The 26719-nt window shown below is 34.4% G+C and overlaps 1 protein-coding gene across 4 annotated transcripts in view; it reads left to right on the forward strand.

The window, feature by feature from the left end:
• Positions 1 to 26719, forward strand: part of ADAD1 (adenosine deaminase domain containing 1) — a 103589-nt gene that overhangs the window by 19512 nt on the left and 57358 nt on the right. For all 4 annotated transcript variants that reach the window (XM_049631128.1, XM_049631127.1, XM_049631125.1 and 1 more), the window contains exons 7-11: positions 3237 to 3360; positions 5703 to 5873; positions 7679 to 7908; positions 15942 to 16179; positions 20906 to 21038. In XM_049631128.1, coding sequence (XP_049487085.1) covers positions 3237 to 3360; positions 5703 to 5873; positions 7679 to 7908; positions 15942 to 16179; positions 20906 to 21038 — 896 coding nt within the window. The remainder of the gene's footprint in view (positions 1 to 3236; positions 3361 to 5702; positions 5874 to 7678; positions 7909 to 15941; positions 16180 to 20905; positions 21039 to 26719) is intronic.

The following is a 26719-nucleotide window of genomic DNA, read 5'->3' on the forward strand; positions in this document are numbered from 1 at the left end:
TAACAGAAACCCATGGGGGAGGGGAAGAAAAAAAAAAAAGGTTAGAGTGGGAGATAGCCAAAGCATAAGAGACTCTTAAAAACTGAGAACAGGGGCGCCTGGGTGGCTCAGTCGGTTAAGTGTCCGACTTTGGCTCAGGTCACGATCTCATGGTCTGTGAGTTCGAGCCCCGCGTCGGGCTCTTGGCTGATGGCTCAGATTCTGGAGCCTGCTTCCGATTCTGTGTCTCCCTCTCTCCCTGCCCCTCCCCATTCATGCTCTGTCTCTCTCTGTCTCAAAAATAAATAAAAACGTTAAAAAATAACAAACCTGAGAACAAACTGAGGGTTGATGGGGGGTGGGAGGGAGGGGAGGGTGGGTGATGGGTATTGAGGAGGGCACCTTTTGGGATGAGTACTGGGTGTTGTATGGAAACCAATTTGACAATAAATTTCATATATTGAAAAAATAAATAAATAAAATCCAATCAGAAGTTGGATTTAATGAGATGTAGATAGTAAGTGGTGAAAGATTTTTGGTCATGGATTGATACTGTACTATAATTGTTGGAAACAGCATCAGACGTAGCTCTGAGACTTAAATGACTTGGGCACATTTTGTACTTAACATCTCTCTGCTTTAGTTTTCTTTTAATTAAAAGTAGAAGTTATAACAATCTCTACTTCATAGAGTTATTAGGATTAGGTATAATACTGTAAACTATTTGGCAAAGTACTTGGTATTTAAGAAAACATTGATTTATATTTGTGATAATTAAAATAAGTTGATGTCTAAGCAATAATTGCCAACAACTTTTTAAAAATACTACACAGGTTGTACCTGAATTAGGGAATCATAAATTAGATGGTTATGATGGAGGTGCTTAGAGTTGAGATAAGTATGAACAGGGAAAGAAAATAATATTTTTTTAGAAATTGATGCGATAAGATGGAGTGACAAATGATAAATGAAGTGAGATGAGTAAAACAACATTTCAAGTTTACATAGGGGAATGGTGTTTCCACATACACGGGAATCTGGAAGCTGATGTGAAGTTGAGCGAATAGCATGAATGAGAATAATAAGTCTGGTTTTAGAAATATGATTGCAAATATGGGTTGGGGAAAGCCTAAGTAAAATTAAGTACCTGTTGCTGGAGTAACTTGTACAGTCAGTACCTACTTAAAAGGTATTAGAAAATCTAATTGGTGTTCCTCGCTGCCCAGCCAGCCTGTGTCTCCAGTAGGGTGTGTCACACACTCCCTGGAATGGCTGTTTCATACTTTTCTTTGTCCTCAAGTACCCTACATCCTCTTTTCCATCCTTGCTTTCAGCTTTTGGCCTTGCCTCATAATTTTTAATTTTGTTTGTAAGAAGCTTTCAAATCCAAACTTCCTTCCATCCTCTTCCACCAACTCTATGCACTTCCTTGCAATTGTGGTCATATTCTCTACTGTGAGAGTGGAGGCAGGCTCTCTCATAAAGCCAATTCCTTCACTTAAATTTTGGTTTCATTCCCTCGCACATCTTAATGAATACCTTCTTTGGGTTATTCCCTTCTTTTTCCTGCATTATCAAACTAGCATCTCCCTGAAATATGGCAGGTCAAGTTAGAGTTGCAATAGAAACTGACTTCTTGGCTACCCTATTGCCCTTTATAACTCAAAACTTAACATCACCATCCCAGAACTTACACTGACTCTATATAATTCACTTTTCCCACCACCATCCACTCCTTCCTGGAGCAGCTACATTTATGATAATGGAACTTTTTATTTTTCTTGTCTTATTTTCTTTTCTCCAGCTTTCTCCATCTCAGTAAATGACATAAGACAGACTGAAAATCTAAGTGCTTTCCCTAAGACCCAAAATTTTTCTTTAAGTTCTATTGTATCCCCAAACTTTATCTCAGATCTGATTATTCTTTTTCCAACTACCCTTCATTATTTGAGTCTTAAGTCATGATCTCTGGTTTCTTGGACCCTACATATAGCATTTTCCAAATAAAGGAGTGATCTTAAAATGTAACCCAATACGATTTTCACTCCCTTACCTCAGTAACTTCACCACAGCTCCTGGGTAAAATCCACAAAACCTTAGCATGTTTTATGATGCCTCTTTCTCTAACCTCATCTTATGCCATTCCCTTCACTCTTTACTGGAGCAGCTGTACTGGTCTGTCTTTTAACTCCAGTACCTTTTACCTCCTCATGTTGCTCACTCCTCATACTGAAACTTAAATTTCAGTTTCATAGGGAGGGATTCTGCAACTAGTTTGCATAGGGTAACCTCTCCCCCCTCCCCCCGAAACGCACTTTTTCTTACAATAAGAATGTAATCATTCTTTACATTTGCCCCATATTTTTTCTCCTCAAAGCACATATCACAGTTTGTGGTTTGTCTTTTTTCTGTCTCTCCTATTAGAAGCTTCATAAGGGCATATCTTGCTCAATATTTTATTCTTACCATCAACCTCAGCACCTGGAACTTGGTAGGATCTCAGCTGCTTTTGTTGAATTAATGAAAGTCCTTTAGGTATTTGCAAATGTGAAATTGAACTTTCTCTGAAAGACTAAGACTAGAGATTTTTTTAAATCATCAACAGAGGTAAAAGATTTAAAAGGCACAATGTTCAGAAGAGAGTATCGAGAGAAAAGAGCTAGTGACTAGGCTATAGAAAGGCCTCATAGGATGTGAAAGGAAAAAAGAATTGTGTAATTTGAGCATAGAGTTTCAAGGAAATCTCAAATGAGGTACAGCAAAAAGTAAATGGAGAAAAACTGTTAGAAAAAGCATAAGGTGCTTGTTTCTCTAAAAAAGCAGTTTTAGTAGAACAGAAACTATAATTTTATTTGTAGAGAGTTTGAGTATATTAAGAAAAAAGGAGCCACTATGTGTAGATAACTTGTTTAAGGCAGAAATAGAATGGCCAGTGAAATCTCTAGTAAGCCAAACAAATCTAGATGTAGAAGAAATAGATGGAAGTTTTCAAACTAAGGATATCTAATGATTCTGTTGATTGTAGTAAAAGTTCAGATGAACTATCATAAAATATCTGAATTTTTAATTGAAATTATTGAACTATTAAAAAATTAGTTCTTAGAAGACTCTCAAACTCTTACTTGAAATTGAAATTGTGTAAGTTTTGCATCTCTTTGGTCAATATATTTTAGTAACTTTAAAATGGTAAGGTAGAGGTTGAACATAGGTAAGATGGAGGTGAAAATAACCTACTATTCTTAACCTTTTCCTTTCAGCTGGACAGCATGAAGTTGTAGCTATAGGCACAGGTGAATACAATTATAGCCAGTGCATTAAGCCAAATGGAAGAGTGTTGCACGATACTCATGCTGTTGTTACAGCAAGAAGGTCTCTCCTTAGGTAAGGTGACAAATATATTTAATGCTATCAAACATTAATGCTTTCAGCCCAAAGTAACCACATATCAGTGTCTTTATTTACAAATCACTGAGCCATGGATATGACATTCTTTTCCTTATGCAGGTCATCTGATTATTTCCATGTCATTTTTGAAAACCTTACTGTAACTGCAGTGTCTATAATCTGTGGATTTTAGTGGCTTCTATTATCAAGACCTTATGAGCTCCATTTTAAGTCCTGCAACTTTTTTAATATGACATGTTTATCACTGATCAAAGTAATTAAGAGTATATAGCTTTAGATCTGGACCAAGTTGGCTTGGTAATATTTCACCCCTAAATTAGCCATATTTACCCAAAGTATTGCCAGAAAACAATAAGTTTCCATTCATGAAGTCTATGCAAAGTTTACTGTATAGCAGAATATAGATAAGGTATTCTTTTTTTAAGTTGTAATATAGTTGACATGTACAGTATTATACTATTTGCATGTTAGTTTACAACACTCACTGCACCCACCACCACCATAGCAAATATGGTTACCATCTGTCACCATAAAAAATTATTACAATATTATTGACTCTGTTCCCTATGCTATATTTTCATCCCCTGACCTATGTATTTTATAACTATAAGTTTGTATAGGCTGGCAGATCTTAAAGAGAAATAAGGGGAACTTGGATGGCTCAGTCAGTTTATCGTCCAACTCTTGATTTTGGCTCAGGTCATGATCTCAAGGTTCGTGAGATTGAACCCCACATCAGGCTTTGTGCTAACAGCACAGAGCCTGCTTGCGATTCTCTCTCCCTGCCCCTCCCCAACTCATGCTGTCTCTCTGTGTCTCAAAATAAATAAATAAACATTTTTTAAAAGAGAGAAGGAAAAGGGCTGAGGTGAGGAGGCCTACTTTCTTCTTCCAAACTCATCAGTCACTCTGCTCCTTGTGAAAGGAGTTAGTAGCAGGTAGGAGGGAGAAGTCAGGAAGGTTACTCGTTGGAAGTCCCTTCATATGAAAACATTAAGAAATGTGTTACTTTCTCCAGTGTCTGCCAGATTTTGGTTCCATTAAGACATTAAGCTTACTTTTTATAAAACTTTTTTGTGGAAATATTCAAACCCTAGGGAGAATAGGATAATGAGTTCCATCATTCAGTTATCAGCATTCTCATACCAATATCCAATGATCAGCATATCCAGTTATAAGCTTCCTTTTTATTAATTAAAAAAAAAAACTTTTTAAAATGTTTATTTATTTTTGGGAGAGAGAGAGAAACAGAACATGGGTGGGAGAGGGGCAGAGAGGGGGAGACACAGGATCTGAAGCGGGCTCCGGGCTCTGAGCTGTCAGCACAGAGCCCCACGCAGGGCTCAAACCCACAAGCCGTGAGATCGTGACCTAAGCTGAAGGACACTTAACCAACTGAGCCACCCAGAGGCCCCCAGTTATCACCATTCTTCATTTAATCTCTGCATCCTCATTTTTTGTTGGTGGTATTTTCTCTGCTAGAGTATTTGAAAACATATTTAGACATTAGTTTGTCTAAAAAACTTAAGCACGTATCTCTAATTATAAGGAAAGAATCCTATAATCTTAAAAGATAAGTTTTAGGGAAGTCCGTGAAGGTAATGTAACTCATTGTTCTCTAATCCCCATTGGTGCTTATTGAATTATTTGACCTCTTTAAAATTATCTGATATGTGTATTTCTTCCCATGCTTGGCCTTGTTATATACTGGTGCTTAATTTTTCATTATTTCTGAAGAAAGTACTAAAATCATGTTTTTTATTTAATAAGCAAAATAATATCTGTCTCCTGATTTGATTAGTATTAGTTTTTCAGGAGATCGTTTCACTTCTATAACTTACGGTCTTCATTGTGCTGTTCTGTACTCTTGTGTTTTTGTCTTCACAACCGCTAAGAAACAGGAACCACAGTTGTTTGTCTGTTTTGGCAGGAAGAGGAAATAGAAATAAGACAGAATATTGACACCTCATGCAGGAGGCTGAGAACAGAACTTGTGAGAAAAGGAGGAATCAGTGGAGAAATGTGTATTTTGCAGGATATGACAGATGCAGACTCAAATGTGAAATGAGTGGAGTGGTAATCAAGGAATGGTGCTTTAAGGCAAATCACATGGCAGACTGGGCTCCAGCTGAGGAGTTCCCATACAGTTTAACTCTTCATTAAATAAGACTAAAGTTATTTTAGGAGCTCTTACCAGGTATCAAAACTTTCAACACATAGGGAGAGACATTGCTCACAACACATGTATAGATATGATACTTAAGATATATAATTTAAAAATTCTATTACTTGATAAAGTTATAACCCCTTTATTTTAGGTACTTTTATAGACAACTTCTGCTCTTCTACAGCAAAAATCCTGCTATGATGGAAAAATCAGTATTTTGTACAGAGGCAGCTTCTAATCTACTCACTCTCAAACAGAATGTCAACATTTATCTCTATATGAACCAGTTGCCTAAAGGGTCAGCCCAGATTAAGTCACAATTGTAAGTATTATGGAAGTTATTTTTCAAAGCAGTGAGGATGTCTATGTCATATATTCTGTATACATAACAGCAATAGAACAAGTAACTTCATATCTATCCTTGTTCTCCCTCTGCCTTGAGGTGTTATTTGTGGCTAGCTAGAGGCCACAGATTCTTTCTCCCTCCCCTCCACTTAATCTCCTCTACCTTACCACTTTCTTTCTATGATGTTGAAAATTTCCTTTCAAGTTTGAAGACTTCATAAACGGTAGGGAAGCATGGATTTATGCACTCTTCACATGTTATTACAGAATCAAGAAATGCAGTTTGCTTTTCTGGTCGATCTGTGGCCAAAACTTCATTATCTTGATGAATGGGTAGCATCAGAAATTTAAACAGTACAGACACGCACAAAGGAGAAAGAAAAATTCACTTCAAGTCTCACCATATAGAGAGAATAATGGTTAATATTTTGTTAAAAATTCTTACAGTTATACCTTTGAAAACAAGGGCAAGGAGTATTCCTGGAGGGAAAATTCAAGAAAAACTATTTTACATTTTTTAACATATTTTATTGGAAAAGATCTTGAACACAAATTGTCAGGATTTTTTTTTTTCATTCTCTTTGTAGTTTAAAAAAATATTCATACAGAGAAAGAAAATAGCCTAGGAACTGTGGTAGGAACAAAAATTAGGTATTCATTTGATTTTAAGGGACACAAAGATAGTAAAAAGAATTTATCTTTGCCAGAAGCTCTAAATATGGTTAATTTATGTTTGGTATTAATCTTGTAGAACTATGTTACTCCATTCCTACCTTGCTTTGGTTTTGCATCTATTTCTATTCGTGAAATTAAATGAACACTGGCAAGTTAAACATGTCTGAAAAAAATTCTATTATTTTAAATAATAAAATTTATTATTTTGAGACAGAGCATGCATGTGCGAAAGGGGAGGGGCAGAGAGAGAGAGACAGAATCCCAAGTAGGCTCCACGATGTCAGCACAGAGCCCGATGTGGGCTTGAACTCACAAACTGTGAGATCATGACCTGAGCCAAAATCAAGAGTCAGATGCTTAACTGACTGAGCCACCCAGATGCCCCCCGTTCTTTTTTTATTTTTTTATCTTTTAATGTTTGTTTATTTTTGAGAGAGAGAGAGAGACATAGAGCACTAGTGGGGGAGGGGCAGAGAGAGGGAGACAGAGAATCCAAAGCAGGCTCCAGGCTCTAAACTGTCAGCACAGAGCCCTATGTGGGGTTTGAACTCATGGACTACAAGATCATGACCCAAGCCAAAGTCAGATGCTCAACCAACTGAGCCACCCAGGCACCCCACCCCCAGTTCTTAAGTACATAAAGATTTTTACTTTGTCAACTTTTTAAAAACATTTTTTAAAGTTTTAATTTAAATTCCAGTGTAATATTAGTTTCTGGGGTGCAGTATAGTGATTCACAATTTCCGTTCAGCATGCAGTGTTCATCACAAGTGCACTTCTTAATCCCTATCACCTATTTATTCCATCCCCCCATCCACCTACACTCTGGTAACCATCATTCTCTACAGTTAACATTCTGTTTCTTTGTTTGCCCCCCCCCACCTTTTCTCGCCTTTGCTCATTTGTTTTGTTAAAACACTAACTGAGCTTAAATTCCACATCTGAGTGAGATCACCTGGTATTTTTCTTTTTCTGACTGACTTTCACTTAGCATAATACTCTCTAGCTCCATCTGTGTTGCTGCAAATGGCAAGATTTTGTTCTTCTTTATGGCTGAGTAATATTCCACTATTTTTTTTTAAAGGGATAAAACTTTTCTTTTTCTAGGCGTCTTAATCCACATTCTATATCTGCATTTGAAGCCAATGAAGAGCTGAGTCTCCATGTGGCTGTTGAAGGCAAAATTTATCTGACTATCTACTGTCCTGCAGATGTTGTTAATAGAGTAAGCAGTATGTCTTCAAGTGACAAATTGACAAGATGGGAAGTGCTTGGTGTACAGGGAGCATTGCTGAGTCACTTTATACAGCCAGTTTATATCAGCAGTATACTTGTTGGTGAGTGGGATTTCAGTACCTCCTGACCTCTTTTACTAAGTAAATATATTAATCAGTGTAAAACCAGATTTTTGCACTCTTGAGCCTTTATTTAAGGTAAAAAACACATTCACTGTTTTGTTGAGATTTTCATTTCATGGTAGCTTGTAATGATACTTAGTATAATATGACTTCTGCTTTCTTATCAGGAGGAGAAAAATTAATATTTTAAATTAGCCATTTAGATATATTATACCTTAGATACATTATACCTTGAACTTACACTTTTGTTTGCACAATATTTAATTATGTTTTCCTTTTCTTTTGGAAAAAGGTGTTTCCTTAAACTTCTCAAATCTAAAAGTTTGCCTTTAGTTATCCTTGAAATAAGAAAAAATATTAAGTGCCCATTTTGTTTTTTTTCCTACCTTTTTCATACATTTGGTTATGATCTGGATCCTTTTTTTTTTTTTTTTTTTTTTATTTATTTATTTTTAATTTTTGGGACAGAGAGAGACAGAGCATGAACGGGGGAGGGGCAGAGAGAGAGGGAGACACAGAATCGGAAACAGGCTCCAGGCTCCGAGCCATCAGCCCAGAGCCTGACGCGGGGCTCGAACTCACGGACCGCGAGATCGTGACCTGGCTGAAGTCGGACTCTTAACCGACTGCGCCACCCAGGCGCCCCAATCTGGATCCTTTAAATTGGTCAAATGAGTAGGAAGTAGCTAGAGCACAAGATAAATAACGTGAATTAGCAATTTACTTCTTTCTGTGGTGGGAGGTATTACAGAATGCTGTATTTATATTTGAATGGTTATTTCAGGCATTATTTCAATAAACAGTTTTGGGGCTCAGTTTTATAGTTTTCATAAAGCCCTAGGTATTGTAAAACTTTAATTCCCTTGTGAAACACTTTAAATTATACTGTTACTTGGTTCTTCTTTGCTTACCATTTTTAATAACAGTTGCATGTACAAGCTTTAGATCCTCACATGGGTAAAATTTTTGTTTTTAGGTGGTACTATTTCTTATATTTTTTTCCTGTTTTTTTTTTTGTTTGTTTGTTTAAATATACCATTTCTTAGAAATTTCTCTTATAGGTAAAACTTTTTCAGTTCCATGTGTATATAAGATTCTGTATTTTCTTCCTATTTTTGTTTGGCTTTAATAAATTGTAAAAAGGAAAATGGTTATTTTCTTTTTTTTTAATTTTCTAATATTAACCTTATTTTCTTTGTATAGGAAATACATTATTTGATTCACAATTCAAAAGATTCAGGAGGGTTTTCAGTAAAGCTTCCCTCCCATCCTAGAGCCCCAGGCACCCAATTTACTTCTGTGGCATTCATTGTTACTATTTTTTTGTTTTTCTTTCCGAAGATAGTTTATGCTTATAGAAATAAGTGAATACATTCTTTCCCTTCTCTTTTCTTTTCTATTCTGTATTTTATGTGAATAGATGATAACAGCTCATATTGTTTGCATCTTTTTTCATTTAATGTATCTTGGAAGTTTTTCCATGTTGAGTATGTAAAGAATTTCCTCATTATTCGTGGCTCACTGTAATATTTCTTTGTATAAATGTATCATAATTTATTTAACCATTTTTAGGTTGTGGTAATTTTAGGTTGTTTGTAGGGTGTTTTGTTTTTGTTTTTGTTTTTTTGCCACTGCCAAAATGCTACAGTGAATGACCTTTTCATATTTATTATTTATGCATGTAAAAGTATATTACTAAGATGAATTCCTGGAAGTAGAATTGCAGGCAAAGAAGTATGCATTAGCAGTTTTGAAAAATATTACTAAGTTAACCCTCCAAATCATATTGCCCCTGGTAAATATGGCAGTGCCTGCTATTCTTACCCTCAAAAGTGCTTACTTCTAAATCTACTTTTTCCAAATACATATTCATATAGATGATACATTTCTTAGATTTAATTTAGTTTCCAAGGTTCTTTGCAATATTTTCTTTTAGTCAGGTCAGATACTCTCTCAGACACTTAAACTTTCCTCAATCTCCTTTAAGAAAGGCTCTTTTTCTTTTTGAATGTCTATTGAGTATCTAAGAATTATCTATGCTTTCTCTAGAATCACAGCTTTCTTTGACTCTGGTGAAGAAGGTATTTTAAAATATGTCATTTATATGACATAACTCCATACTATGGTTTCTCAAAAGGATGGATATAGGTTCTTGTAAAATTACTTGGAATTTAGCTAGTGGTTGGGGCGCCTGGGTGGCTCAGTCTGTTGGACGTCTGACTTTGGCTCAGGTCATGATCTCACAGCTTGTGAGTTTGAGCCCCACGTCGGGCTCTGTGCTGACAGCTCAGAGCCTGGAGCCTGCTTTGGATTCTGTGTTTCCCTCTCTCTGTCTACCCCTCCTCCGCTCACACTCTCTCTCTGTCTCAAAAATAAATAAACATTAAAAAACATTTTTTTAATTAAAAAAAAGAATTTAGCTAGTGGTTTAGGATAGGAACTTAAAAATTAAATCTTGTCATTTTGAGTTCATCTTGCACCTAGCAATGGGGAACACCAGGTAACGATAAAACACTATATAAGACTTTGTAAAATTGTTTCTGCTCTCTTTTCTTGGCATCTTTGTGAGACACATCTAAAGCTAACTGATGTTCTGTCTGGTATAGTCTAAATGATTTTAATGTGTATACGTTTGTAACAAAGGCACATTTTTGGACTTCTTATGATCTCTATTTTGTGTCTGGTGGAGGAGGTAGGAAGTTTTGAGGCAGAGAAATATACATTTTAAAAGAGCACCACTGGGTGATTCTTATACAGATGATGTGAATGGCTCTTTGAGAAATACTCATTTAAAGTGTCCGTACACTAAAAGAATGTGATTTGGAGAGCTAAAAGAATCCTGAGTTCACTGAACTGTATTAGTAGTCTAGTATAGCTGCTCATTTAATAATAAACTCTTTTTATGTCATTCCTGATAGAGGATCATCTGACCTTAGTTTAAAAGCATCTAGTGGGGCGCCTGGGTGGCGCAGTCGGTTAAGAGTCCGACTTCAGCCAGGTCACGATCTCGCGGTCCGTGAGTTCGAGCCCCGCGTCAGGCTCTGGGCTGATGGCTCGGAGCCTGGAGCCTGTTTCCGATTCTGTGTCTCCCTCTCTCTCTGCCCCTCCCCCGTTCATGCTCTGTCTCTCTCTGTCCCAAAAATAAAAATAAAAAAAAAACGTTGAAAAAAAAAAAATAAAAGCATCTAGTAATGTGGAGCATAGGATTTAAAGCCAATCTATTCTATTAATTGAATAGCTCCAATTGTTTTAAAGACGAATTTCTCTGTATTTAGAATTGAAATTTACTTCCCTTTAATTAAATCTAGTTCTTTGAGAATAGTGACCTCATCCCATTCTCTTTTAATAAGTCTCATGAAAGTTTTTACAGTTCTTTATTTTGATTCTTAAAAACCTAATTTACTAGATCAGTTACCAATGGAGAGTATTATATTTTAAGACTTATTTAACATTTTAAAAAGTTTACAGAAACAAATTTTATGTTCTAGATATTGTCAGATATTTATCACTTTATGGTAGTATTCTTTTTCTTTTTTAGGAAAAAGTCTTAGACTTGCATTTAAAAATACATTTACTATTATTTGAATAGAAAGCAATCCAGACTAATATGGAAGAAATTTCACTTTGCTTAGGTACTTAAAAACAGCTGGATTTATATTTTCAAGGTTTTTAAGATATATTTTGCAAATTTGGTATTCTGTTAAGGTAAGGTCATCTGTCTAAACATTTCAAGAGTGTTTGTCCAGAGGTATTTCCATCCAGGAGTGCTTTTCATATGCTGATTTGAATTGTACATTTGGATTATAAAGAATACTAATTGCTGATTCCCTCCTAGTGAAACTGTTTTAAACATAGATTTAAACATTTCATAACCTTAGAGATTATGTTACCCCCCCCCCTTGTTTTTTTTTAAGATCAGTGATTGGAGGTTCACAATGTTAATAAAAGACTTGCCCAAAATCATTCAGTTTGCCTATTGGCAGAGCCAAGACTCAAACCTAGTCTTATAACTTCTCATGCTGGTGCTTTTTTTTATTAAATTGAGCTCTGACAGCTTTGTCTGAGCATAGCCAGTGACTAGAAGTTCACTGCTATGTCTCTTAAACTTGACGGTCTTGAAGGCAGATGCTATGCCACACTCATCTTGGTCTGGATTATGTTCCCTAGCACAAATGTAAATGTTTCATGAATAAATGGTTTGAGTCAGCATGTTTTATTGTTGAAAGTGCTTTTATTTTTCTACTTAAAACGTATTCTGTCTGGAACAGTTAAAAAATAATTTTTTTTTTTAAATTCTTTGCTCTTGTTACATTTGATGATCATCTGGGAAGCTTTTAAAATAGTATGGGAATTAAGCATTGGTATTAATATTCCAATCCCTAGTGATTCTAATGTGCATCTAGAATTGATAATTATTGCTTTCTGGTAATCTAATCTTTTATATTCCTTTTTCATCAGATATTTATTGAGCCATCTACTAAATGCTAGGTGCTGTGTACTGTTGTGTTACCCTCAGGGGTGCCCTTTGTGTAAAATACAGAGTGAGTGTTATGAATATACACACAGGATGCTTCTTGCCTTATGTCTTCTTCTAGCCACACATTTGTGTTTCACAGGAACATGATTTGTTTTCTCCAGATGTTCTGTGGTATATGGGTGGTGGTGGTAACAATGTAATGCTTCAGACTAATTACAATGTTCCAGATGTGGTAGGACCAGTGCACAGTTCTCTAATATTTGATTTAGATACTTCATTCTTATTCATGCAGCTTCAGTTTTTATTAGCTATTTCAGGAACTATTTCCTTTTTTTTTAAATATATGTAATTTATTGTCAAATTGGCTTCCATACAACACCCAGTGTTCATCCCAAAAGATGCCCTCTTCAATGCCCATCACCTACCCTTCCCTCTCTCCCACCCCCCCTATCAACCCTCAGTTTGTTCTCAGTTTTTAAGAGTCTCTTATGCTTTGGCTCTCTCCCACTCTAACCTCTGTTTTTTTTTCCTTCCCCTCCCCCATGTGTTTCTATTAAGTTTCTCAGGATCCACATAAGAGTGGACACATATGGTATCTGTCTTTCTCTGTATGGCTTATTTCACTTAGCATCACACGCTCCAGTTCCATTCACATTGCTACAAAGGGCCATATTTCATTCTTTCTCATTGCCACGTAGTACTCCATTGTGTATATAAACCACAATTTCTTTACCCATTCATCAGTTGATGGACATTTAGGCTTTTTCCACAATTTGGCTATTGTTGAGAGTGCTGCTATAAACTTGGGGTACAAGTGCCCCTATGCATCACTACTCCTGTATCCCTTGGGTAAATTCCTAGCAGTGCTACTGCTGGGTCATAGGGTAGGTCTATTTTTAATTTTTTGAGGAACCTCCACACTGTTTTCAGGAACCATTTCTATTGATTTACATTACACTTATGGTAGATTACGCTCCTGAGAATCTTTTCTGTATAAAAAGCCGTCAAGTTGGGGTGCCTGAGTGGCTCAGTCGGTCGAGTATCTGACTTTGGCTCAGGTCATGATCTCACGGTCTGTGGGTTCAAGCCCCGTGTCAGGCTCTGTGCTGACAGCCCAGAGCCTAGAGCCTGCTTCAGATTCTGTGTCTCCTTCTCTCTGCCCCTCCCCTACTCATGCTCTGTCTCTCTCTCTCTGTCAAAAATAAATAAAAATTAAAAAAAAAGCTGTCAAGTCAGGTCTGCTTCAGTCTTTGATTAGATTTATTTTTTGACTTACCTTTCAAGTTTTATGTTGTTATTTTAGATGATTTTAAATAAATCAAACTTTTCCTATCATATGACATAATTTTAGAGCCGTATTTTTCCAGGAACAAGATTTAGTTTCAAGATAGAACCAAAACCACACCTCAGATTTAGTTAATAGTTAAAGCATACATATATAAGGGGGAAAAGTAAAATTTCTAGTATCAATATCCTTGATTTTTTCTATTAAATTATTGCTTTTATACCACCCTATTAAAACATCTAGTTGAAACAATTTGGTATTTAAGGAATCTTACATGGAATTTGACTTGCAGTGTTGTTGTGTTCTTGGTTTTTTTTGTTTTTTCCAAAATATGTCTTGGTACCTTGGGCACAAATAGTATCCTTATCTTATTACAGTATGTCTTACTCTGTTTGGGCTACTACTCTGTTTGTGGCTACCCACCACAGATTGGGTGTCTTAAGCACCTAAACATATATTTCTCACACTTCTGGAGGCTAGAAATTCTAGGATCATGGTGCTGACAGATTCACTCTCTGGTGAGGGCCTGTCTCCTGATTCATGGTTGACTGTTTTCTTACTGTGTCCTGATACTGTAGCAGGGGTGAGAGCCTCTTTTATGAGGGCACCTCACAAAGGCCCACCTCCAACTACCATCACATTGGGAATTAGGTTTCAACATATTAATTTTGTCAGAATACATTTAGTTTGTAGCACAGTATGTAATATATAACATTTTCTTTTGAATCTATGTCTTCTGTCCATTATAGATACAGTGACTATTCCACAGACCACAGACCTTCCTTCTTACCAATATTTTATGTCCAAGCAAATTTTTTTTTTTTGTGCCCAGCATATCTTTATCCTAGACTTAATTTGTCAGTATTTCTTAATTTGGAATATTCAGAGGAGTGCTCAGTGTCTATCAGTAGATGAATAAAGAAGATGTGGTGTATACATACATTGGAATATTATTCAGCCATTAAAAAGAATGAAATCTTGCCATTTGCAGCAACATGGGTTAGATCTAGAGGGTATAGGCTGAGCAAAATAAGTCATAGAAAGACAAATATCATATGAGTTTACTCCTGTGGAATTTAAGAAACAAAAGCAGGAAAAAAAAAAAAGACAAACCAGAAAACAGACTCCTAACTATAGAGAAGGTACATTGGAGGGAGTGTGAGTGAAATAGGTGATGGGGATTTTAAGAGTACACCTCTTGATGAGTGCCAAGTAACACACAGAATTGTTGAATCACTATGTTAAATACCTGTAACTAATTTAACACTGTGTGTTAACTATACCAGAATTAAAATGAAACACACACACACACACACACACACACACACACAAAGGAGTGCTTAGAAAAAGGGTGACAAAAGCAACTCATGCTCTCTTTACATCATTTTCTAGTTTCCAAATAGTCATAATGAGTGTAAGACCAGTAGCCATCCATCTCAACAATTTCAGTGATACGGAAACAACTTTTTTCTGAAGTATTATCTAGTAGTTTATAAAATTTCTCTTGTGAGAACCTCCGACCCACTAAGGAGAAAAGAGATCTACTTTAGAATTCTTAATTTTTAAATAGGAATGACTTGTTTAACTTCTGTTTTAAGTTTGCAGCCCATTATTTTATACCTTACTAATGACATTGCATCTCTTTGAGCTCTCTTTCAACAGTTATTTTAACCAAGAACTCTAAAGGTTTGATATTGGTCAAAATTTTAACCAGAAATGGCCATTCTTTAAATTACTTTGTGTTGTGAAACTGGACTATTACAGTACTAGAATAGTTGTAATTTGTGGTCCTTAGATATAGAAAAGTAACTTACTCTCACCAACTATTTCTCAGCCACATTTATCTCATGTATTAGGTGTTGGTTTCATGCTGTCATCTGAGAAATCAAGACGAGTCAATTGTCTTTGGCAGAAACCTGTATAAAGTACTGGGATTTTTTTCTTTGTTTGCTTGCTTGTTTTTTTTTTTTTTTTTTTTTTTTTTTTTTTCTGGATCAGTTCTGGCTCTTCACTGGAATTTCAATTTTTTTTTACTTTCTGTATTTTCTGTAGATTCTTTTTTGAATAGAAATCATGACCTTGATACCTTGTCCTAATTCTGGTAAAGAATATGGAAACAGGTGCTAAGAGAGAAGTAGGAAAGGAAAAGTAGCAAGATAAAAGATAGACTTTAGACTCTTTCCAATTTTTTTTTGGTGTATAGTCTTTTAATATTGAACTTCTTCTGAGTGTTTTGTTTTTACTTTTTAGGTAATGGGAATTGCAGCGATACTAGAGGTTTAGAAATTGCTATAAAGCAACGTGTTGATGATGCACTGACTTCAAAACTTCCAATGTTTTACTTGGTCAACAGACCTCATGTTAGTTTAGTACCTTCTGCATATCCACTTCAAACAAACTTGGAATATAAATCCCTGAGTCTGAATTGGGCACAGGGGGACATTTCTTTGGAGATTGTGGATGGCCTAAGTGGAAAGATCACTGAAAGGTTAGCATTTCTAATTTCTTTTAAAACTGCATATTAAGCAGGGCACTTGTGATGAGTACCGGGTATTATATGTAAGTGATGAATCACTAAATTGTATACCTAAAACTAATATTACACTGTGTCAACTAACTGGAATTTAAATAAAAATGAAAAAATAGAAAAAGAAAATTGTAAGAGAAAATACTGTATTTATTAGAAAAGAACATCTGTACATAAATCTGTACATAAAAAGAAAAACTGTACATACAGTTTAAACCTGTGTTGTTCAAGGATCAGCTGTATTTAGAAGTGCAAGTGTAAGGGGCCCAGAAGTTAAGCTTCACAGTAAATCTCCCTCTGTCTATGCTATAATAAAAACAAAGTCCCTCCCAAAAGCACATATAAGCAAAATAATACATTTTAATACAGTTTTTAAAATTATTGTAACTTTTTTAGGTAAAAAATTTTAAATTATGAACAGTAATGAGTGTGTTATCATTGAGTGTGGCTATACTAATTTAAGGAGAAAAAAAACCATTTTTTTTTTTCTGATGAGAAAACAGACCTGGCGAAGTTCTATAACTTACTGAAGTTACATAGTAAGTTGAATGGAGCCAGCATTCAAAATCAGTCTCCAGAACCTATATTTTTCTAAGTATCATTTCATGATTTTAAATACTTAAATTTTTTTTAAACATTTATTCATTTTTGAGAGACAGCATGAGTGGGAGAGCGGCAGAGAGAGAGGGAGACACAGAATCCGAAGCAGGCTCCAGGCTCTGAGCTGTTAGCATGGAGCCCAACCCAAGGCTCAAACTCATGAATTGTGAGATCATGATCTAAGCTGAAGTCAGATGCTTAACCAACTGAGCCACCCAGGCACACCTCATTTCATGATTTTAATTAGCACTGGAATCATATAATGTGTTTGTATTAAAAATTCATTTTCTCTTACTGAAGCTGAATTTCTGGATCTAAGACTCAAGAATCTGTATATTTGATATGTGTTTTCAAATATTACTTACACTTAATTTTTTATTTTTTTACTTTTTATTTTTGAGAGTGAGAGAGACAGAGCATGAGCCAGGGAGAGCAGAGAGAGAGAGGGAGACACAGAATACAAAGTAGGCTCCAGGCTCTGAGCTTGTCCACATAGAGCCCTACACGGGGCTTGAATTCACGAACCACAAGATCATGACCTGAACTGAAGTCGGATGCTGAACCGACTGAGCCACTCAGGCGCCCCTATTACTTACTTACACTTAAATGTGAGAACTAATGTACTGTGTTATACTACCTTCTTGTAATAACCCTGTAGATTAGGTTGTATTGTTGCTCTTTTACAGGTAAACTGTCAAGTAGGTTAAATATCTTGTTTAAAGTCATCCAAATAGTAAGTGACACAGCTGGGATTCTGATCTGGACATTGTATTTCCAAAGCCCTTGTCTTTAGACACTATGCCTTTAGACATTTCTTTGTAACATCCCTGCCACTGATTGTCAAGCAAAGCTAAAACCCTTCATTTCGTGTGACCATAGGTTTATAATGAAGTAATGAATAATGTTAAAAGTTTAAATGCTTAATCTTGCTTTCTTTGTGAAAGATGGATTTAAATCAAGACCACATACAAACATTTCTTGGTATGAACTCAGTCAAGCATTCTGTTGATTACTTCAACTAATGTGAATTAAACCATTGCTTTGCATCATCAAAAAGTAATATCACTGTTAATTATGAACAAACTATACACATAAAAACAAAACAAATCTTCGATGAAAGACATTTAAAAATCTTTTACTGAAAACAGAAAATAACGCAACAAGACTAAAATCAGTAGATATAAAATGAGCCTAATTCTTTTATTGTAGCTATATCCTTGCCAGGTGATTACAAATGGAGAGAGCAGATGTGATCTAAATATTAGACAAAGTATAGTTCAGCCTCAAAGCATTACGTAAGGCAAAGGATACTTTATCATTGAAAGGTATAATTTACAAGGAAGACAAAAACAGTTAATGGATATCTATGCAACAAATAACATAGTATCAAGGTTCATATAGCAGAAGTTACAGAAAAGGAGGAAAAATTAAGATCCACCACTAGTTGAGACCATAATTGACCTCTTTCATTAGCAAATAGACAATAAGCAAGGATATAGTGGTTTTCAATAACAAAAAGGTAGATTTGCTTAACTTACGAAACTTTACACCATAAAAATGTAAAATATACCTACTTTTCAAGAACCTGTAGAATATTGAAAAAAATTCATCCTATGTTAGGCCACAAAGAAAATTTCAAATTCTAAAAGAAGCAATGTGTAGATAGTATTTGTAATATAGTAAATCTATAAATACTAAAATCAGGATACTAGAAATTTATTGGGAAAAATACTCTTAACTTTTGGCTCAAAGAGGAAATGTAAATGAAACTTCAGAATATTTAGAAAACAAGGATATTGACAGCATTTCATGTAAGAACTTGTAGGATATAGCTAAAGCAAAGCTGAATAGAAAATCAGTACTTTAAATGCTTATATCAACAAATAATGGAAATCAAGCAGAATGAAAAAGTCAATAAGAGAAATGTAAATTAAAGAGCTAGAGCACAAACAAGTTGTAAGTAATCATAAAAAGCTGATTCTGGTAAATGTCATTTATTAATCTCATTTAACAAAAAGGGAGTAATTAACAAAAATAGAAGATTGAAAGAATCCTAAAAAACTTCTTTGGTCAACCATGTAAATATATTTGAAAATCTTGTGAAATGCATACATTTCTAGGAAAAAATTATTTCTATAACTGGTACAGAAGAGGGAAAAATCTAAACACTGTTTTCATAATAAAAGTTATCAAGAAGATGCCCTAACTATTCTCAAAGAAGGCACCATTCTGTGGTGGTTCAGAGGAATTTTTTAAATCTTAAATAGTAGAAATTTCCAGTGCTATCTAAAGATAGAAAACTTCAAAATCCTTTTATGAAGCAGGTATACCACTGTACTTAAATAAGATAGAAGATTGATGCCCTCCCCTCACAAAAGTTACAGGCTAAACTTTCTTTTATATCTGAGTAAAATTTATGTATAAAATATTAGGAAGCAGAATGTAGTAGTATATTAAAAATATATATATATTTTATACAGCAATACCAATTGGTATTTTTTCTAGGAATTTGAGGATAGTGCTAACATAATAGAAATAATACCACATTAGAAATTCTTATTAAAATAATTTGTCATATTAATTGATCTAGGGAAATACCCCAAATATTCCTCTCTATAAATTCTAAGAAGGCACATAATACAGATATTCAACTATCTAGATAAAGATAATAAAAAAGGAATATTTTGATACTTTTGTTAAAGATAAAATGTGTCTTTATTAGAAGTATCATCATGATTGATGAGGAAATCTCAGAAGCATTTCCAGTAACATCCAGAACAAGACATTATTGTTTACTGTTACTGCTATTTAATCTTTTACTGAAAGCATTTGGACAAGAGAAAGAAGTGAGAGCCTATAAAATATTGAAAAGAAGGAGGTAAAATTACCTTTATTTGCATATGGTATCATTTATACCTGAAAAGCTGAAGAATCATTGGAAAAAACTACAACAAAAGGTTATCTTGGTGAAAATATTAATAAAGATATCACACAATAGATTTCATACACCAGAGGGTACTACCGTTAGCTATTGCTTTATATAAACTACCTCAAAACGTGGTTAAAACTACCTCAAAACTTAAAATAACCATTTATTACTGCTCACAAGTTTTTAGGTCACCTGAGCTGGATTTGGTTAGACTCCCTCATTCGTCTGGAGTTAGCTCTAGGTCAATTGAAAGTCAATTTGGCTGATCTTAGAGGGATGACGGGACTCTGGTCCATGTGTTATCTCAACCTCTTGTAGATTAGTCCCAGCTGGCTCATTTGGCAGAGGATTCCCTAGAGAATGAGAACACAAACCTATGAGGCCCAGGCTCAGAACTGACACATCATCTATTCTGTTCACCAAAATAAGTCACAAAGGTAGACCAAATTCAAGGGGAGGAGAAATTAACCACAGTTATTGGGAGGAGAATTTGAAAAGTCACATTATAAAGAGCATGAACACAGGGAGGAAGAAAGGATTTGGGCAATTTTTGTAATCACAAGAACAGCTAGTGTGAGAAGATACAACGAAGAGAGAGTTACAATAGCAAAAACTTTCATAGTCTGTGGACCCGCTTTTATTAGAAACAAAAAATATATCTACATGCATGTATGCAAATATGGGAGGTCATGAGAAGGGGTGTAGATATTTTACTTTTTAGTGAGTTAAATTTACATACAGTGAAATGCACTGCACAGTTTCATGATTTTTGATATATGTATATACCTGTGTAACCATCACTCCAAAGTGCAGGACATTTTCATCAGTTCCAGAAAATATTTCTCTGCTTTTTTCCAGTCAATTCTGGTAAAACCGTTGTTTTAGTTTGGATCAAAATAGATTAATTTTGCTTTAAACAATAAAATGCTCCAATGTCCATCTTCTTTAATTTTTAATGCAACACTATAGTAACTAAAACTGCAATTTAATAAAAGAAATAAGCTTCAGAAAGTAATTAAATATTCAGAACAATTTTCATGTAAATTGCATTGTACATAACTGAGAAAAATATTTGTAGATTCTGTGTTGATTTTACTCTCTACAGTGTCAACATATATCCTTGAATAATGATGAATGTTTCATTCCTTCCTACTTTAGTTCCCCATTTAAAAGTGGTGTGTCAATGGCAAGTCGGCTTTGTAAGGCTGCAATGTTAAGTCGATTTAACCTGCTTGCCAAAGAAGCTAAAAAAGAAGATTTACTTGAAGCTAGTACATACCATGCAGCAAAGGTAAGTCCTTCAAGGAATGAAAATGATTATAGAAATCAAATTTAAGACAACAAAAATGTAATTTTATGATGATGATACACAGCAGAAGTTAGTTGAATAGTACCTGACAATAAGGTATTGCCATGTACTGGTAAAATTCATTTTTAAATGAATATGCCAGAAATTGGATGTGTAAATGAGTGTTGCCACTTAAAGTAGTGACCTTAGTTGGTAGGTACATACTTTGATGATATCAATCAAAACCTGCTTTCATATCCAGAGAAACAAAATGGTAATGAATTTTTTTTCTGTAGGTGTTAACTGTGTTAACTTTAGAGGTTATGTATTTTAAAATAATACATTAAAATACCCATATAAATTAATTTTCCTATTTCAAAGTTGTGAAATAGCTTTAATTTCAGCATGTGACTTGGACCTGATTAGGTTGGTGATTCACAGAGCCTTTTTCTCTCTTTAAAAATATTCTGTTTTTAGTATTACAAATGTAACATATAGAGAATTTGCCAATGTTTTTAAATACAAAGGAAAAATACTACTTGTAATCATTCCTACTATTCAAATTATAATGTTCTTAATCTTTTATAAGATTAAGAGCTATTGCATGTTATAAGCACATTATTTCAGTTTTTGTCACCTGTGTCATGCATATATATATGTGTGTGTGTGTGTGTGTGTGTGTGTGTATATTTGCATAAATTTTAAAATATTAAGTTCATACTGGATGTTTTTGAATCTGCTTTTTTCATTCTGAATAGTCTGACATGAACCATGTTATCATAATGTGACATACCCATGACATCAAGTTATTAAATACAGATTGTTTCTGATGGCCTAATTCAGTTAATAATCTAGTATTGTATGAAAGTCCCTTAATTTCACCAATATCTTAATGCTCACACTATAAATCCCCACCTGTGAAACAAATTATAATAACTACAGATTTGTGGGTATGTATACACATTTTTAAGTATAAAGGCTTATCTACACAATTTTTGGGTTTGGTGGCAAGAAGAAATTGCAGATCATTTTTATAAAAGAAAGTGTGAAACTGGACAAAATTCTCAAAAAACCACCTTTCACAACTCTGGGAATCAAAGACAGAAAAACAGCAGAAAGTGTATATTCTTGAAAAACTGCTAGAACTTTGGATAAGAATAACAGGAGTTTGTGGTGCCTTCACCAGAGCTGTCCCTCTTCTTTCTCCCTCCCCTCTGCTAGTTTGAATGGCAAAAACCGTAGTTTTTACTAGAGGGAGGATGCCACTGGAAGTAGTTGATTTGCTACTTAAGAGTGGACTTGATTTGGTGCAGGGGGTGAAAATTTGAGGCTTTTTCAGCTAAAAGTGACAAACCTAGTAACAAACAGATGAGGAAAATCAACAACTTTTCTGGCCCAAGATTGCAGTCCTGGTTGGGGCAAGTGATGCACCAACTAGTAACTTAATAGGTAGGCTTTGGAAATGAAAGAGTCATAGAAGAGCTGAGATAAATTCTCCATATATCCTTGGCTGAATGAGAAACTACACTTGTGCAGGGAAGATCCCAGAGAACCCAGTAAAGAGTGAAACTGTAAAAGAGAACTGGCTATGGCATTAAATTCAGTAGTCCCTCCTTATGCATGGGGGATACTTCAGTAACCCCAGTGGATGCCTAAAACGGCAGATTGTACTGAACCCTATATATACTGTTGTTTTCTTATACATACATACCTGTCATAAAGTGTTTTATAAATTAGGCACAATAAGAGATTAACAACAATATTAAATAGAACAATTATAATATACTGTAATAAAAGTTGTGTGGTCTCTTTCTCAAAATATTTTATTGTGCTGTACTCACCTTTCTTTTTCTTGGGAAATGATAAAATGCTTATGTGATGAAATGAAGTAAGGTGAATGATGTAGGCATTGTGACATAGCATGAAGGCTACTACTGACCTCCTGATACCTCAGAAGGAGGATCATCTGCTTCCGGAACGCGGTTAACTACGGGTAACTGAAACCAGGGAAAGCAAAACCATGGATAAGGTGGGGGGAACTGTGGACATAATCTCAATCTCTCTCTCTCTCTCTCTATCTCTCTCTCTCTCTCTCTCTCTCTCTCTCTCTCACACACACACACACACACACACACACACACACACACACAAATTGATCAGAAGAATGTAGATGCCTTGTAGGTTTAAGGTGTTTGAGCAGTATCAACCGAAATCATTTGTTTATCATTAAGCTATGTAGATAGAGGGTAAGCATTCAGAAGCCAGGCTAAAACACAAATATAAGAATAAAAAAACTTGGGAGAGATAGCAGCAGTTGCACACCATGGAGCAAACAGATGTCACAATTTAAGCAAGGTAAATTAAAAAAAAAAGCTTTAGAAAAACTAAAACTATATCCAGATTTGCTACAATATATTATTTAAAAAGTTTAAGTTTAAGCCAAAAGTTCTGGGGTATGTAAAAAAAAACACAAAAGTGAAACCTATACTCAGGAAAAAATAACAGTCCATAGAAACTGATTTTGTTGAGTCTAGCAAATGTTGGGTATAGCAAACTTCAAAGTAGCTATTATAAATATGTTTGGAGAATTAATGGAAAATATAAGTGTATTAATAAATAGGCAATCTCAGTGGAGAAATAGAAATGGTAAAACAACAAATGAAAATTCCAGAATTGAAATAATATGTAATAAATGAAAAATTATTTAGATGGGCTCAACAGTACATTTGAGATGACAGATAAAAATCAATAAACTTTGAAGATAATTGAAAGTTTTTTTGAAAGACAGAATGAAAACAAATGGAAGAATGAAAAACAGCATCAGAGATCTGTGGAAAAATATTAAGCTCACCAACATATGTGTATTAGGAATCTCAGAGGGAAAGAAATAAAAAGGGCTGGGAAAAATATTTGAAGAAATAATTACTGAAAAAATCCCCAAACTGGATGAAAAACATTAACAGATCCAGGAAACTCAGCAGACTCCCAAGAAAGGAAAAACTATTTTAAAAGATCCATGCCCTCTATATCCAACCATATGTCAGAGAAAGACAAATACCATATGATTTCACTCATATGTGGAATTTATGAAGCAAGGCAAATGAACAAAATAAAAAGACAGACTCTTAAATATAGAGAACAAACCAATGGTTGCCAGAGAAAAGGTGGGTGGGGATGGGTCGAAAAAGTAAGGGGATTAAGATTTATCTAATGATGAACACTGAGTAATGTACAGAATTGTTGAATCACTATATTGCACACCTGAAACTAATATAACACTGTAATTGGAATTTTAAAAATAAAATTTTAAAAAAGATTTATATCTAGATATGTCATATTCAGACTGCTTAAGACAAAGACAAAGAGAAAATCTTGAAAACCGCAAAAAAGTTGCCAAAGAGCAGTACATCTAAAGGCTGACTCCTCATTAGCAACAATGGAGGCCAACCTAAAATAACCAGAACAGTCTTGAATAAGAATAGAGTTTGACAGTTCACACTTCCTGATTTCAAAGCTTACCAGAAAGTCACAGTAATCACTGTAATACTGGCATAAGGATAAACATATAGATTAATAGGATATAATTGATAGTTGAGAAATAAATCCTGGCATTTATGGTCAGTTGATTTTTAACAAGAGCACCAAGATAATTCAGTGGGAAAAAAATTGTCTTTTTGGCAAATAGTCTTGGGACAACTTGAAATCTACATGGAAAAGAATGAACTTGGACCTCTACCTCACACTATATACAAAAATTAACTCAAAATGGATGATCTATGTAAGAGTTAAAACTACAAAACTCTTAGGAGAAAACATAGAAGAAAATATATGTATTCTTAAGTTAGAGAAAGGTTTCTTAGATCTACCAAAAATATCCATAAGAGAAAAAATTCGTATTTTAGACTTTATTATAATAACAACTTTTGCATTTCAAGAATGATTAAGAAAATGAAAGGGCAAGCTACATACTAGCAGAAAGTATTTGCGAATTATATACCTGATAAGGGACTTGTGTCTACAATATACAAAGAACCCTTGCAACTCAATAATAGATGACTCCTTTATAAAATGACCAAAGTTTAAATAGACATTTCTATAAAGAAGATAAACAAATGGCCAATAAGAATATGAAAAGATGTTCAGCATCATTAATCATTAGGGAAATGTAAATGAAAACCACAGTGGTTTGCTGCTTTACATATACTAGGATATATCTATAGTAAAAAAGACACTAATTAGCAAGTGTTGGCAAGGATGTGAAGAAATTGGAATCATCACACATTGCTGGTAGGAATGTAAGATGCAGCTCCTTTGGGAAATAATTTAACAGTTCCTCAAAAAGTTAAATACAGAGTTAGCATGTAGCCCAGGAATTCCCCACCTAGATACATGCATAAGAGAATTGAAAACATATATTCACAGAAAAACGTGTATATGAATGTTCATAGCAGCAGTGTTCATAATGTACAAAAGGTGGAAACAACCCAAATGTTCATCAGCTGATGAATGGATAAACAAAATATGGCATATCTCTTTAATCATCCATAAGCAACATGGATCAATCTTGAAAACATGATATTAAATGAAAGAAGCCAGACACAAAGGCCACAGATAATATGATTCCATTTATATGAAAATATCAAATTCATAGACACAGAAAGTGGATTAGTGGTTTCCAGGGGCTGGTGGGGAGGAGAGAATAAGGATTGACTACTAATGGGTATAGGATTCCTTTTTAGAGTGATGAAAAATTTCTGGAATCTGTGGTAATGGTTGTACAACTTTGTGAATATACTGAAAGTCATTGAAACATACACTTTAAAAGAGTGAGTTTTATGATACATGAATTACATCTTAAAGCTGTTAGAAAAGAAATAATGGAGACCAGAATGCAGTGAAATGCAGTGAAAAGTGCTGAAAGAAAAACCTAGCAACCAAGAATTCTATAGAATTACAGCAAAATAATTCTTCAAAAATAAAAGCTATGGCATTTATAATTATATAACAATTGTATGTGTTAGTAACAACAGAACTCCAAAATATATAAGCAAAAACTGACAGTATTGAAAGGTGAAATAGATAATTCTACAATTATAGTAGATTTTAATATTACTGCTTTAGCAGTTGATAGAACAACTAGACAAAAATAAGACTATGTAGAAGGCTTAAATAAGAGTGCCAACCAAACTGGCCTATACAAAACACTCTACACAATGGTAGAATATATGTTCTTTTTAAGTACACATGGGACATTATCTAGTATAGGCAATAAAGCAAGTCTCAATAAGTTTAAAAGGATTAAAATCATGCAAAGTATGTTCTTACCACTTTGGAATTAAATTAGAGATCAACAATGGAATGAAATCTTAGAAGTTACACATTTGAGAATTATAACAACTTCTGAATAATCCAGGAGTCAAAGAAATTATAAGGCAAGTTAAATATCTTGAACTGAATGAAAATACAACATAATAAAATGTATGGAATATAAATCAAAGAAGTGGTTAGAAATTTATAGTTTAAACCCTTACATTAGAAAGAAAGAGAATTGTAAAAAAAAAATGTTATTTGAGCTTCCACCTTGAGAAATTAGAAGAAGAGCAAATTAAAAGTAGGAGGGAGGAAATAATATAGTATGGAAATCAGAGAAATAGAAAACAAAAAAAAAACAGAAAAACTCTGAA

Source organism: Panthera uncia, chromosome B1 (assembly GCF_023721935.1).
Source record: "Panthera uncia isolate 11264 chromosome B1, Puncia_PCG_1.0, whole genome shotgun sequence".
NCBI classification, from domain to species: Eukaryota; Metazoa; Chordata; class Mammalia; order Carnivora; family Felidae; genus Panthera; species Panthera uncia.